At 37.9% G+C, this 14,536-nt stretch overlaps 1 protein-coding gene across 1 annotated transcript in view; it reads left to right on the top strand.

Annotated features, from left to right (window-relative positions):
* The window catches only part of LOC126471517 (leucine-rich repeat-containing protein 40-like), a 200,125-nt gene extending 185,842 nt beyond the window's left edge, over positions 1-14,283 (top strand). Inside the window, exon 6 of the mRNA XM_050099737.1 lies at positions 13,274-14,283. Within this exon, the coding sequence (XP_049955694.1) occupies positions 13,274-13,565 (292 nt within the window). The 3' untranslated portion in view covers positions 13,566-14,283. The remainder of the gene's footprint in view (positions 1-13,273) is intronic.
* The last annotated feature ends 253 nt before the right edge of the window (positions 14,284-14,536 follow it).

Genomic DNA, 14,536 nt, shown 5'->3' with positions numbered 1-14,536 from the left:
CTGTATAGCATTTCTTCATTTTTAGGTACATGATTATCCGCTGCTTCCAGTTCCCATAGTCTTCGCCATCAAATACAGGAATAGTTATATCAGCCATGTCGAACTTTCTGAATAACACGCGACGGCCACAATATAATATTTAACTTCTACTTTTCTTTTCAAGAACCACGCTCTGCTACCATGTTTCAAATCAAGTTCTCACTTTTACTTTTAAAACACTTTATTTAAAATATACACATGTTGACTTTATTAAAATAGGCGCACGAAGACTGACTAATGCGCCTCAACACACACACATATATACACAAACATCTGTCACCACAATCGATATTTCTCGAACATACTCGATATCCGATATAAATGTATTACAATTCCAACAGAAACATCTCTCTATGTATTGTTTAATGGGCAGCTATATTGAATTCTTGTTGGTTAACAATGAGAAATCTAAAATGGAGTTCATGAATAGGTATTCCAAGGCCATGAATTAACATGAGTTGGAGAACTTGTAACATCATCACAGAGAATTTGCAGCATTGTCGGAAAGGCCAGAGCAGAAGTACTGCAGACAATAATCACAATGCAAGAAGTCTTGCTAACAATAATAGCTAGGAAGTGGTGAATGGCGTTAATAATTTCGAAGCTTCCCTTTTTTGATTGTGGATATTCATCTTTTCTCTTTATTCAAAAGATGTCAAAACACTTGCATATTAAATTCCATTTTAAACATGCCATCAGCAGTAAAATCTGTGTGTGTTTCATATTTGTGCTCAGATCAGCCAGTTGTAGTGACATATCCCAAAAAGTATTTAGTATCTGTCTGTATCCAGTTTCACCTTCGGGGTCCAACTCTGGATGGTAACTTAAAGCTTCTCTTCCAAATTATGCAAGCATTGTATCATGCAAGGAATGTGAGAACTTACTGGCTACAACCAACCGATCCATAGCAATTTCTTTAACAATCTTCTGAAGGCAAGGGAATGACTCAAACATCATGTTTTGTAAGGAAGTGACCACAAACAAAATTTATCTATTTATTTATTTACTTTTATTTTTTTTTATTTATTGTTTTTTTTTTTGCATGGAGACACCAACTGGTGTATTTTGCAAACGTCATAGCATTTTTTTACAGGTTTTGTACAGACATATATACATATGTGACTACATATACGTGATACAAATGCACCATTGCACCTAATAAGGCACAATATTGGGTGTTACATCGTACCTATTACAAATATTCAGATTTTACACAAATTATATATATATATATATATAAAAATAAAAAACAAAGATGATGTGACTTACCACACGAAAGCGCTGGCAGGTCGATAGAAACACAAACAGACACATACATACACACAAAATTCAAGCTTTCGCAACAAACTGTTGCCTCATCAGGAAAGAGGGAAGGAGAGGGAAAGACGAAAGGAAGTGGGTTTTAAGGGAGAGGGTAAGGAGTCATTCCACACACTCATATCCATCCACACATATACAGACGCAAGCAGACATATTTAAAGACAAAGAGTGTGGGCAGAGATGTCAGTCGAGGCAGAAGTGCATACATACAATAATTGATTTTAGTTTAATATTAATATTCACTTAAAGAATATAAACACTTGTCAATCAAGAAATATTTCAGTTTCACTTTGAATAAGTTCCCATTGTGGCACCTTATAGAGCTCGGTAATCTGTTGTGCCATATTTGACCACTAATGCATGGACTATGGTCTGTTGTTTTTAATTTTGTTCTTTGTCTGTAGTAGCAGTCTTTATTTCTTGTATTATAGGTTGCTTTGTTTTGATGTGTCACAAAAAATATAATTAATTTGTAAAGATACAGTGAGTAGACTGTGAGGTATTTATGATGAACAAAGATTTCCGTGCATGAATCTCTATACCCTAATCCATGGATAATTCTGATTGCTCTTTTCTGTAGGGTTAATATTCTGTTCATATGTATGTCGGCAGCACAACCCCATATCTCTATCCTGTAATTAATCTGTGCAAAAATGGTTCCATAATAAATTGTTTTTAATGTCTAATGTGGGACTACTTTTGATAACTGGCTTATTAGATGTAATGAACTGCTGATTTTATTGCATAAAAATTTGATATGGTTTACCTATCTTAGATTTTCATCTAGGTGAATACCTAGAAATCTGCAGCCTTCTGTGTCCACTACTTCAATTCCACCTATGTTACTGATATAGGTTTGGTGTGAGTTTGTAAGTTTAAATGGCAATAACTAAGATTTACTGATATTAACTTTCAAACCTTGATCTTGGAAATAAGTAGTTATTTGACGTAGGCCCTCAGTTGCTATCAACGTTAACTCATCATTTTGTTTAACAAGAAATAACAGTGGGGTATCGTCTGCATAGGTTACCAATTGGGAGTTGAAAGGTTGTTCTATATCATTTATGTACACTAGGAAAAGGAAAGGGCCCAAAATTGAGCCCTGGGGTACACCTTGTGTGACTGTCTCATATTTGGACTGGAAATTAATGATCTGATTATTGATTTTGTAAGTCAGCTTTGTACACTGCTTGCGGTTAAATAAATATGTAGCCAGCAATTGCATGGATGCAGCATTTACTTTGTATGACTCAAGTTTACTTAAGAGTAACTCATGGTTTACCGAGTCAAAGGCTTTAGTGACGTCTAGAAATATGCCAGCTGTTTGCATTCCTTGATCAAGGGCACCATACGTTTTGTGAAGAAATTCCATAATTGCTGTGATAGTACTATGATCCTTTCGGAATCCATGTTGTGTGTCTGTTAGGAACTTATTTTTCAAGAAATAGTCACTAAGTTGTGTCAGCAGCACAACTTCAAATACTTTGCTGAAGACAGGTATTAATGATATGGGCCTGAAATTTGAAACCTCTTCCTGGTTTAACTGTGCTCCATTTCAATACATTTGGAAATGTATGTTCTCTGATACTGCAGTTTACCAGGTGGGTGATTATTTTAACTAATTCCTTTTTTTTTTTTAATCACGATACTACTCAAACCATCCCATCCAGATGAGAACTTATTCTTTAGGTTATTTATTATCCTGCCTATTTCTTTTTCACTTACTTGTTTGAATTCAGAAGGTGGCTCTTCAAAGGGGCAGAGCTTTACCTCACTACTCACAATTGTGTTATTAACTGGACTAACAGCTGCAGATATAAAGTATTTATTGAAAACATTGCAGACTTTATTAGGATCTTTAATTGTGTTTCCTTCATGTCTTATATTCACAATTTCAGTTTCTGGCTTCGGTGTGGCTTTGCGAAATTGATTTACAATTCTCCATGAGGTCTTGGCTATATTGTCTGACTGAGCTATTTCACTGCTGTATATCTGTTTTCTTAGATTTGAAAGCTCTTTCTTAAAGATTTTCTTGGCTTCATTGTGCTTGGACTTAAAAACCTGCAGGTTTGTTGACTTGTGTAACACATCCAGGTCCTGGATGTTTTGCCTGAGTTTTATCATATTTGCTGGAAGTATTAGTCTGTTGGTTTTTGCACTTTGGTTATGGGTGAACACTGTATTTTTTTAACAGGGCAGCATCTGTCAAAGTGTCTTAGCATAGTATCATAGAATTTGGCCCATTTGTTTTCAGATCCTTCAGTCTGGTAAACCAGATCCCAGTCCTCTATAGCTAATTTATTTCTTAGGGCAAGGATGTTACCCTCTTTTAGGATTCTTTTATTTTCGATAACTTTTGTCATTTTTGGGATGCTCGTGTTTACATACTCTACAAGCTGGCATTTGTGGTCAGAGTAGTGAAAATCCATATTCCAGCACCTAACACTGTCTTTAATATGTTTACATAGTATAACGTAATCAATTCTGATAGATGTGGACTTTGTTACCCTGGTATCACTATTTACCACATTTACGAGATTATATGAGTTAAGAGTATCTATTAACCTCATATTACACAAACTGGAAGATTTTGCCTGAATATTCAGATCACCAAGTATAGTTAGGTCACTGGGACCACAACGTCCCACTACTCTACTAAATATGTCTATGAAGCTAACTACATCAGCCTTTGGTGGATGACAAATTTTGAAATGAATCCTTTGATTATATCCTTGGAGACTCTTGTTTAAAATATTTAGGTGGTTTAAAAGATCAGTGAGAAATGCTAATTTTAACAGCCAAACAGGGTTGCAACCATAATTCACATATCCTGATTTAAAATCTTGTAAGAAAATTAACAGTTCAGCTTTTAGTTCCAGAACTTGTGTCATCACCTCTCAATCTAGCTTATATTTCCAGAACGTATGTCAATACATCTCCTTTGGAAAGCCACCTGACATCTGTGTGATAAAGGAGATTTTGATGGAGTGAACCCATGTCTTCACAAATAATTCCAAATAGTTGAGTTTACAACACTTTATCTTTAATCAATATCACAACTTTGATCACCTCTTTAAGCACATCATTTAAATCAGAAAGTAAAACCCTTGCTGCCAGAGCTTGTCAGGAAAGTAGTGTGTCCATAGGACATTTGGCATTATTGGTTTTAATTTCACAATGAATCCACTTTTATTGCCAGTCATAGTTTAGCACCATCACTACAAATGGTGATACATTTTGTCCAATCAGTCTCCTAGTTATGAATGCTTTCTAAAAACAAGTCATACAAACATTGGCCAGTAGCGCTTGTAGGAAGTGCTTTGCAAAATAAAATGTCCTCTATGATTCTTTCATGTGCTTTCAAGTGCACAAATACCATAAATCATGTGCAGCATGAAACACCAGTAGATCCATCAAACTGCAGAACAAAATGTGGGCTCATCATTAAGTTTTTGATTAATTGTTCTTGAATGCCACAGGCCATATTGTTTATTCTGCATTCAATGGTACTGTCAGAAGGTGGTATGCTTTCTAACTTGTTTGCTTGCTGCTTACCTAACATAATTTCAACCTTATCCCAGGCTGTTAGCAAAATCAGATTCTTGGAATCTGTATGCAGCTTCCTTGCTTTAGCGACTTGGTAGCTAGCTAATAACTCTTTCTCGTTGATATATTGGGTACCTAAAATAAATTAAAAGTATTGTTAAATCATAAAACCAAGTAAATAACAAATAACACAACACTATTTTTGATCAACAAATAACAATGCTATGTTATTACATGAGCCGTAGTAGTTCACTGCTGATTAACTGTTTGCAGTTTCTTTTGAAGAAAACTGCCAGTTTATCAGCTTCCTTGGTGTGTTTAGTTGAGAGGGGACACGTAAGCTTTCTGATTTCATACTATTATATGACAGTACTTCATTACAAATATACATTCATGATAATAAAATCACACTTCAAATAATTGTCATCATAGAGTATTTTTTTAATTCATTTCTGCCATTGCCACTACTATCAGACATGGAGAGCTGTTCAGATCTTTTGAGAAATACCTCCATTTTATGCTCACGTGGAGTGAAGCACAAAGACACAGTAATCACATCCATACTCACAGGTGCACTCGGCAACCAACTGAAGCAAGTGCAACCCCTGATCCCTTCTCTCCCCTACATCCCCACTGTGGCAAAGAACATATCACTGCCTGCAGAGTGCTTTAACTACCTTGCACAGTGCACTTGATTTCTTGGCCAATATAGTATCAATAGAAAGAAAATTAAATATGTTGTCATTGAAATAATTAACATAATTTTATTATGGTTCTGGGGCTCACCAGAATTTTTTTTTTTACTTAGAAAATGTTCACATATTCAAACAGGTTGAAAAACACTTAAGTCAGTCCATATCTAGGTATCAATGAATGCCCCCACAATGTATTGTTCCATGTCCATAGTGATAAACTGGGCTATGTAAATACAGCACCTTGTATGGAACAGTCATCATGTGATGAATGGAGTGCTATTGGCACTTCCATGTAAGCTTATTCACCTGTTAAATTAAGTGTTTAAACACTAATCTACAACTGATCATCATTGTGAATGATAACACAAATAAAAATATATAAATGTGAATATCTAATCCATTGATATTGTGTGAAATTCATAAAGAAACAGTATCAATTAATTTTCAAGGTAAGGATAAACGTTGATACAAAGAAGGCTAATGACAGGTATAAAATCAAGCCTTTAAGGTTTCAAGTTGTCATGTAATTTGTATATTTCTGTATGTCTATCCCATTTTCTGATGCCTGTTATTATGTGATATTTACAGCGGTGGATGACATGGTAAGGCACGTGAAAAAATTATGTTATAGATTAGATTAGATATACTTTTCATTCCAATTGATCAATAGAGAGTAAATCCTCCAGGATGTAGAACATGTCAGAAAAACAAAAATACACAATAAATATTTACAATGAATAACGAATATGCTAATGTACCTTCCACAGATACCAAGTGAAATGATTGTCATGGATGTAGAATGAGTCAAAAATATTTGAACATATTTTCATTTAACAAATATTAAATACTAAATTGAAAAATAATTAAAAACATTTGCTTACATTGATTGCATTACTGCACTGAATTTGTACTGAAGTCAGACTGTGCTAATACACAAAATTATTTGATATTATTAGTAACACACACACATTAGATATACTCTTGGTTCCACTAAGAAATTCATCAGTGGAGTAGAAGTAGTTGGCCACCAATCAATCCTTTAGGTTCATCTTAAATTGAATGTTACTTGTACTTAAACTTTTTGTGGCTGCTGGAAAGCTATTGAAAATGAGTGTGCCTGAAGCTTGGGTTTCCAAGATGGTGGTGAATGTAAAAGTAATCCCCGCGAAAAAAAGTAAATTTCGGTAGTAAAAATAATGCGTGTGTAAATTGTAAGGGCGAGATCTCGAAGCTAAACGAACTAATATCCAGTTTACAAATGATAATCGGTTCTTTAAAGCTGGACATACAGAAACTTCATGCAGAAAAACGTGAGTCGCTGAAGAAGCAAGAAGACTCGACCTCTGCACACAAGTGGCAAACAATGACGGGAAAAAACTGCACTCGGAAAGTACAATCCCAAAATAGCAGTGAAACTTCAGTATGTATATACAGTGAAACTTTAATGCATAAAAACTGCACTCAGAAAATACAACCTCAAAGCAGCAGTGAAACTTCAATGTGTATAAACAGAAAACTGCACTCAGAAAGTACAATCTCGAAGCAGTAGTGAAACTTCAATGTGTATAAACAGTGAAACTTTAATGCATAAAAACTGTCAAACTAGAACGTATAATGACCTTGTGGGAGTATTCACTACTGAAGATTCAATGAACACGCCAGCCGAAGTCGAAAAGTTTCGAAATGAACCACAAAAAGTAAACAAACCGTTGCACGGTGAACTTCCCACTGCTAACATTGTAAAATACGGAAAAATATACGTGCTAGGCGATAGCCACGGCCGTGGAATTGCCGCATTGCTAACGGAAAAATACAATTACAGGGCAAACGGTTTCGTGAAGCCTGGGGCTCCATTAAGTGAACTGAAAAACCTTACAAAATTACGTGAAGTAACTAGTTTGTGTAAGGATGACTTTGTTGTATTGCTGGGAGGATCAAATGACGTATATAGAAATGAGTCGTTCAAGGCTAGAACAGAATTGAGAAAACGCCTCAATACTTTATCTCACACAAATGTACTCGTTGTAAATATCCCGCATCGTCACGATTTACCGAGGTGGTCGTGTGTAAACAGTGAAATTCATGCCGCAAACAAGAGTTTCAGTGAAATATGTTCTCACTTTGTAAATACAGACGTTATTGACATAAACAGTTTGGAGCGAAGGCTCCATATAGTTCACGGTCTTCATTTGAATGCATTAGGAAAGGAGGTACTTACGGAAAAAATTTTTACTCGTATTTCGCGGTGCAATGAAGTACCCAGGACAAGTGGAAATCAATCGCAAGTAACAAAGCGTTCTTTTCATGCAGCGAACAATATAGCCATCAATCAGTGTCAAATCACGAAATGGTTTAAAACCAATAGGCCAGAAAGTAACATTCAAGCTGGGAAACAAACTCAAATTACTAAATGGTTCAAGCCAAAAAGAAATGAAGCACAAATTTTGCAAGCTCCAAAAATACTGGAAGACAAACAAGCTGCTGTACGTGTGTCTTTCAGAACAAGGAAAGCTCCAGAGAGGAACAGTGATTTTTTATGGCTGGCACCAGGGAAATCACTTCAGCACCATCCAGATCCAGTGCCATCAAGAATCTAACTATGGATGTAAGTACACAACATCAAAGTGACAAAGAAATATACAAGCCAAGTGAGCAAGGTGATGGGATGCTACAGAAGAATCCAGACCTACCCTTTTGTGAGGATGGCTCATTATTAAATAATAGGTCTTTAAAAAATAAAATTGATGATCTTAGTAGTAACTACCAGAATGAGATTTTCACTCTGCAGCAGAGTGTGCACTGATATGAAACTTCCTGACAGATTAAAACTGTGTGCCTGACTGAGACTCGAACTCGGGACCTTTGCGTTTCGCGGGCAAGTGCTCTACCAACTGAGCTACCAAAGCACGACTCACGCCCGGTACTCACAGCTTTACTTCTGCCAGTACCTCGTCTCCTACCTTCCAAACTTTACAGAAGCTCTCCTGCGAATGCAGATGATAAACGGGTATTCATTGGACAAATATATAATACTAGAACTGACATGTGATTACATTTTCACGCAATTTGGGTGCATCGATCCTGAGAAATCAGTACCCAGAACAACCACATCTGGCTGTAATAATGGCCTTGATAGGCCTGAGCATTGAGCCAAACAGAGCTTGGACGATGTGTACAGGTACAGCTGCCCATGCAGCTTTAACACGATAGCACAGTTCATCAAGGGTAGTGACTGGCATATTGTGACAAGCCAGTTGCTCGGCCACCATTGACCAGACGTTTTCAGTTGGTGAGAGATCTGGAGAATGTGCTAGCCAGGGCAGTAGTCGAACATTTTCTGTGTCCAGAAAGGCCTGTACAGGACCTGCAACATGCGGTCGTGCATTAACCTGCTGAAATGTAGGGTTTCGCAGGGACTGAATGAAGGGTAGAGCCACGGTTTGTAACACATCTGAAATGTAACATCCACTGTTCAAAGTGCCATCAATGCAAACAAGAGGTGACCGAGACGTGTAACCAATGGCACCCCATAGCATCACGCCAGGTGATACGCCAGTATGGCGATGACGAATACACGCTTCCAATGTGCATTCACTGCGATGTCGCCAAACACGGATGCGACCATCATAATGCTGTAAACAGAACCTGGATTCATCCAAAAAAATGTCATTTTGCCATTCATGCACCCAGGTTCGAGGGTAACCGCAGCCATGGTCTCCGAGCTGATAGTCCATACTGCTACAAATGTCGAAATGTTTGTGCAGATGGTTGTTGTCTTGCAAACGTCCCCATTTGTTGACTCAGGGATCAAGATGTGGCTGCATGATCTGTTACAGCTATGCGGTTAAGATGCCTGTCATCTCGACTGCTAGTGATACGAGGTCATTAGGATCCCGGACAGCGATCCATATTACCCTTATGAACCCACCGATTCCATATTCTGCTAACAGTCATTGGATCTCGACCAACGCGAGCAGCAATGTCATGATACGATAAACCGCAATCCCAATAGGCTACAATCCGACCTTTATCAAAGTCGGAAACATGATGGTACGTATTTCTCCTCCTTACACGAGGCATCACAACAATGTTTCACCAGGCAATGCCGGTCAAGTGCTGTTTGTGTATGAGAAATTGGTTGCAAACCATCCTCATGTCAGCACGTTGTAGGTATCACCACTGGTGCCAACCTTGTGTGAATACTCTGAAAAGCTAATCATTTGCATATCACAGCATCTTCTTCCTGTCGGTTAAATTTTGCATCTGTAGCACGTCATCTTCATGGTGTAGCAATTTTAATGGCCATTAGTGTAAATTCTGGTACTTCTATAAAGTTCATTAAGAAACCTCTGTAGCTTGAGCAGAAATGCTCTGAAATCAGAGTTAGGAGACCTATAAACAACAACAATTAAAAGTTTAGTTTCACTAAATTCAACTGCCCCTGCACAACATTCAAATATCCCTTCAATGCACTGCCTTGGTATGTCTATGGACTCAACGGGAATACTGTATTTTACATACATGGCCACTCCCCTACCCTGCAAGGAACTCCTTGAAAAACAGACAGTTAATCTGTATCCTGGCAAAGAAAGCCTCTGAATTGTCAAATAATTTAAGTGGTGCTCCGATATACCAAAAATTTCAGTCAGCAACTGTAGGCAGCTCTATTCTAAGTAGAATTGTAATAACATGCCATCAGGTTCAGTGGCCTCCCCTCTGTTGATAGATTTCAATTACTTTTCTGTCCCAGGGTCACTTATTATGATATCAGCTGTTTTTCCATTCATATAAAAATCGAAAGGAGGCACTACAGTGCGACTGTTCTGCCAGGCTGTCAGGACTGGGTATCAGTAAAAGCATGAGATGACCGTGTTTGATACACCTTTAACACTTGTCTTCACCCAAATTATTTTGCATTCGGAATATGCAGTAATATCACTAGACACACACACACACACACACACACACACACACACACACACACACACACACACACACACACACACACACAAGGTTCCGGTACTGTAACCTTCTTTTAAATTTAGAAGTCTTTTTAAAACATTATTTAGTCACTTTTCTGTCAGAGGTATAGGTATGGCATACCAGAATCTACCATCACAAATCAAACACTGTATATACAGGGTGAACATTAGTAAAGTTGACAAACTGGTGGGATGGATTCCTGACTGGAAGGAAAAGGTCCTATGAATATGTGCCCAGAAATGCATTGTTGCCATGGAAGATGGTGCTGATGAATGAAAGTTCCTCTAACCATATATTGGGTGTTCCTTTGTGTTGAAGGCAGTGTGACTGATGCAGTGTATTGTAAGCAGGAGAATGGTCCAATATTGATATTGGAAAGAAGCCGAGATGGTGTCAGTGTAAAGGCTAGCAGATGGAAAAGGTTGAGAGGCAGCACAGCTGTAACAAAGAAAGTTCCCTCGCAAACACCAAACACATAGTACAACATTTCAAGCACTTTTTGGGCATTTGTGTGATCATGAGTCCATTCAGACAGACGAACATGCAGGGAGGTGGTGGACTATATGTACATCAGATCTGAAGGACTGGGTTCTACAGGATATTGAGCCGAAACCTAGTAGAAGCTACAGGCAAGTGGCCTGCCAATATGGTGTAAACCAAAGAACAATTATTTGTAAAGGGGCTTGAAATATTGTGTGATGTGGTTGGTGTCTGTGAGAGACATGTTTTGGTATAGCCTTTCTGCCTCTTGACAATTTCCGTCTATTTGGCCACACACAAACACCATCTCGACTTGTTCCCAACGTGAATACCAATCCATTCTGCTGGTTACAGTATGTTGCTTCATTCACACAGCCTGCAACACACAAGGAACACATGGCGTGTAGTCAGAGGAACTTTCAGTCATCAGCACCATCTACCTTGGCAATGAATCATTTTGGACACATGTTCATAGGACGGACCTTTTTTCCTCCATTTCCAGTCAGGAATCCATCCCTGCACTGTGAATACTGAGTGGAAACCGTCCTAGTGAACACATAGGTTTCACTGGGTGATTGTTATTTAACGAGATCCAAAATACCTAAGTTGGCCACTATTTTTCGTACTTCATATTAATTATTTAAGATGAACTTAGTGTTTTTGCATGATGACATTTGCTGCATCAGTGATCAAGTGATATTAACTTTTGTGTGGGTCAGTTATTCAGTATAATTTAATGGGTTGACTGTTTATGGAGGCATGTTATGCAATCATTGTTAACATACACAATTACTTTTCTATAATCATAAATACTCGTTAAACTGGTTGAATTTGGAGCCTTTAATATGTTCCGTTACAAGCTACAGGACCCATTGCTGGGCTTCCTTATCTGGGATGGAGCAGATGATAATATTGTGAACCATGACATCTGCGTATGACTCTTTGGACTTATTTGTGACAAAGTAGCACTTGTGGCTAAGGCCATGGAGGGTCATGACTCAGGCACAATAAGACTGATGGGACTGCTTCCTGCACTGGTAAATTTCAACCCTAGTAGGCATGACATCTGTGCATCAGCAATAATAGAAAGACAACAACGAACATAAGGTGTCAAACAACAATGAGGAAGGTTCCTACAATAGGCCCAACAGCTGCAATCCCTGCACAAGGTAGGGGTAAATCCAGGTCAAAAATTGTCCATGACAAACTTCTGCATCTGTAATGTGAACAGCATGAAAATTCTGCCATGGATGGTCTTTGTACACCTCCCAATCTTCTGCTGCCCCATTGAACAGCATGAACGGAGGAGGAAATGGAATCTGGCGATGAATTTTTGGAGAGCAATGTTGGCAAAGCCTGTTGCATGGCCATTACGAGGTTCTTTTGTTGCTGCTCCAAAGTTTGAATCAGAGAATCCATGCTACAACAAAATGCAAAAAGCAACTGTACAATGAAAAGCACATGAACATATGACCCTACCCATTGCCAATGTGTCCTAATCCCATAAGAGAACACCACACACTGAATGACACAACAAACTTTATTAAGTCTAGAGAACAACTTATTATAAGGAGTGGCTCACAATAACAGTCTGATGTCACATATGCAAGGTAAACATGTAACTGAGTTAGAGCTGGCTGAGTCCATCTCTAAAAGCTGTTATCCAGATGGTTAGAGTGTGAGTACAGAAGGCTGCATGTGCGTCCATGAGTGGCAACCTCTGATGGTTGTCAAACTTCTAGCTGCATCTGCTGATTTCTGTGGCAGAGCTTATAACTGCGTGCCAGGATCTCAGGCATGGATCTATCTGGTTCACTACAAGGTCTCCCTTAAGGAGAAAAAACATATAGGTTGAGGGAGATAGAAAGAAGGAACAGGTCACTTGGACTCCAGACTGAAAGGGGTCCATTTCGTTATGTCCATGCAACATGTGAATCCCTCTTATCCTGGATGCTGAGTGAACTGTTCCTCCTTTCTAGCCCTCACCAACCTTTTGTCAGTGAGGGAGGAACTAACATTTCTAAAAACTAGGCATAATTGCACCCCCCCCCCCCCCCCACACACACACACCCTTTTAAAAGTGTCTATTAACTTTACTTGAAACTTTATCTCCTAGAGATAAGATTTTTTTTAAGATGCAGCTTGTATATTAAGTGGTAAAATTATAATGTGCCTTGATATGCATCTCTAAATGTGCTTTTTTCTTTCAGATTACCTGTGGCAACAAGAATTTTACCGCGGTGTGTCATGGAGTATCTCCAAAGTGTGCAGTTTTGTGCAATATGCTCTGGTGGATACTTTGATAGTTTTGTTGCATGCCGCTATGTACCCAGATTCAGAGTCTACATCGAGGTTTTGCCAGGAGATGGATACTTACATGGTCCAGGTTTCATTCTAAACTTGTGTTCCAGAAGATGTATGCAGCCAGAGTTAAAGTTTTGTGAGCTTCTCAATCATTTAACCCCTGAACAATATGATGATTGGATTAAAGATATGTTTTGAACTGTACTCACTCTAAGTATCCCACGAGAGTTAATGTTTCGTGAGGTGGTCAATCATTTTACATGTGAACTGAACGATAATTTTATTAAACATGTTGAGCTGTGTCTACTCTCTTTTTAGAATATCACAGATATACGCAGGTCTATGCACTATTATAAGCACCTGCCATATTTTATTTTTGTAGTTTCTGAGATAGTCTTCTGATGATTTATTGTCAGAATTTGACACTTTGAAATGTTTACAACCCAAAGTTTTGTGTACTTCGTTACACATACTAAAATCCTGTTGTTGTATAGCTATAGTGAATCTGTATTTGCAGCCAGTTGTTTAGTAAACAATGAAGGTGTAAAGTTTCAAATCTTGGACCAATATTGTTGTGGAACGTTGTGATATTTGATATCTCAGTATTATATTATGGAGGCAGTGGAGGTGATTTTTCCAATATGAATATGATCTGTTTCCAGTGATTGCCTTATGTACATCATATATTACAAGTTCAGTTTGTAATTTTGCATTTTCAGTACCTACTTCAACAATATTTGATGTAATTTTAGTAGTTAAGGACTTCATGTTTGATAATAATATGTATAACTTATTCTAGACATTATTATCTTCTAGTCAGAGCATTAATTACATTGTATGAAAGTGATATTCAAATGCAGCTGTTCACACTTAGTTCTCATTTTGGACAGCATGTTTTCATGGCACAGTCACTGTAATGGTGCAAATTTAAAATAAAAGTACAGGGTTAGGAAGGTTACGTCTCTGTTGGAAGTATTAACTTGCATAAAACTTGCAAAACATAATTGGCAATTTTATTCTCACATTTTGGTATTTGTAGTCTATTGAGAGGAAGTGATTTACAGAATCATTAATTCATTTCGTGGCTCACATTGCTTCTGTAACTACACTGGAGTCATGCTACGTTGCTTTTAATCTCTGGCAACACCCTTGATTGGGAACTTTTTACT

This window comes from Schistocerca serialis, chromosome 3 (assembly GCF_023864345.2).
Source record: "Schistocerca serialis cubense isolate TAMUIC-IGC-003099 chromosome 3, iqSchSeri2.2, whole genome shotgun sequence".
Classification (NCBI taxonomy): Eukaryota; Metazoa; Arthropoda; class Insecta; order Orthoptera; family Acrididae; genus Schistocerca; species Schistocerca serialis.
Note: the sequence above shows the minus strand (reverse complement) of the source record. Positions and strands in the feature narration are given on the sequence as shown.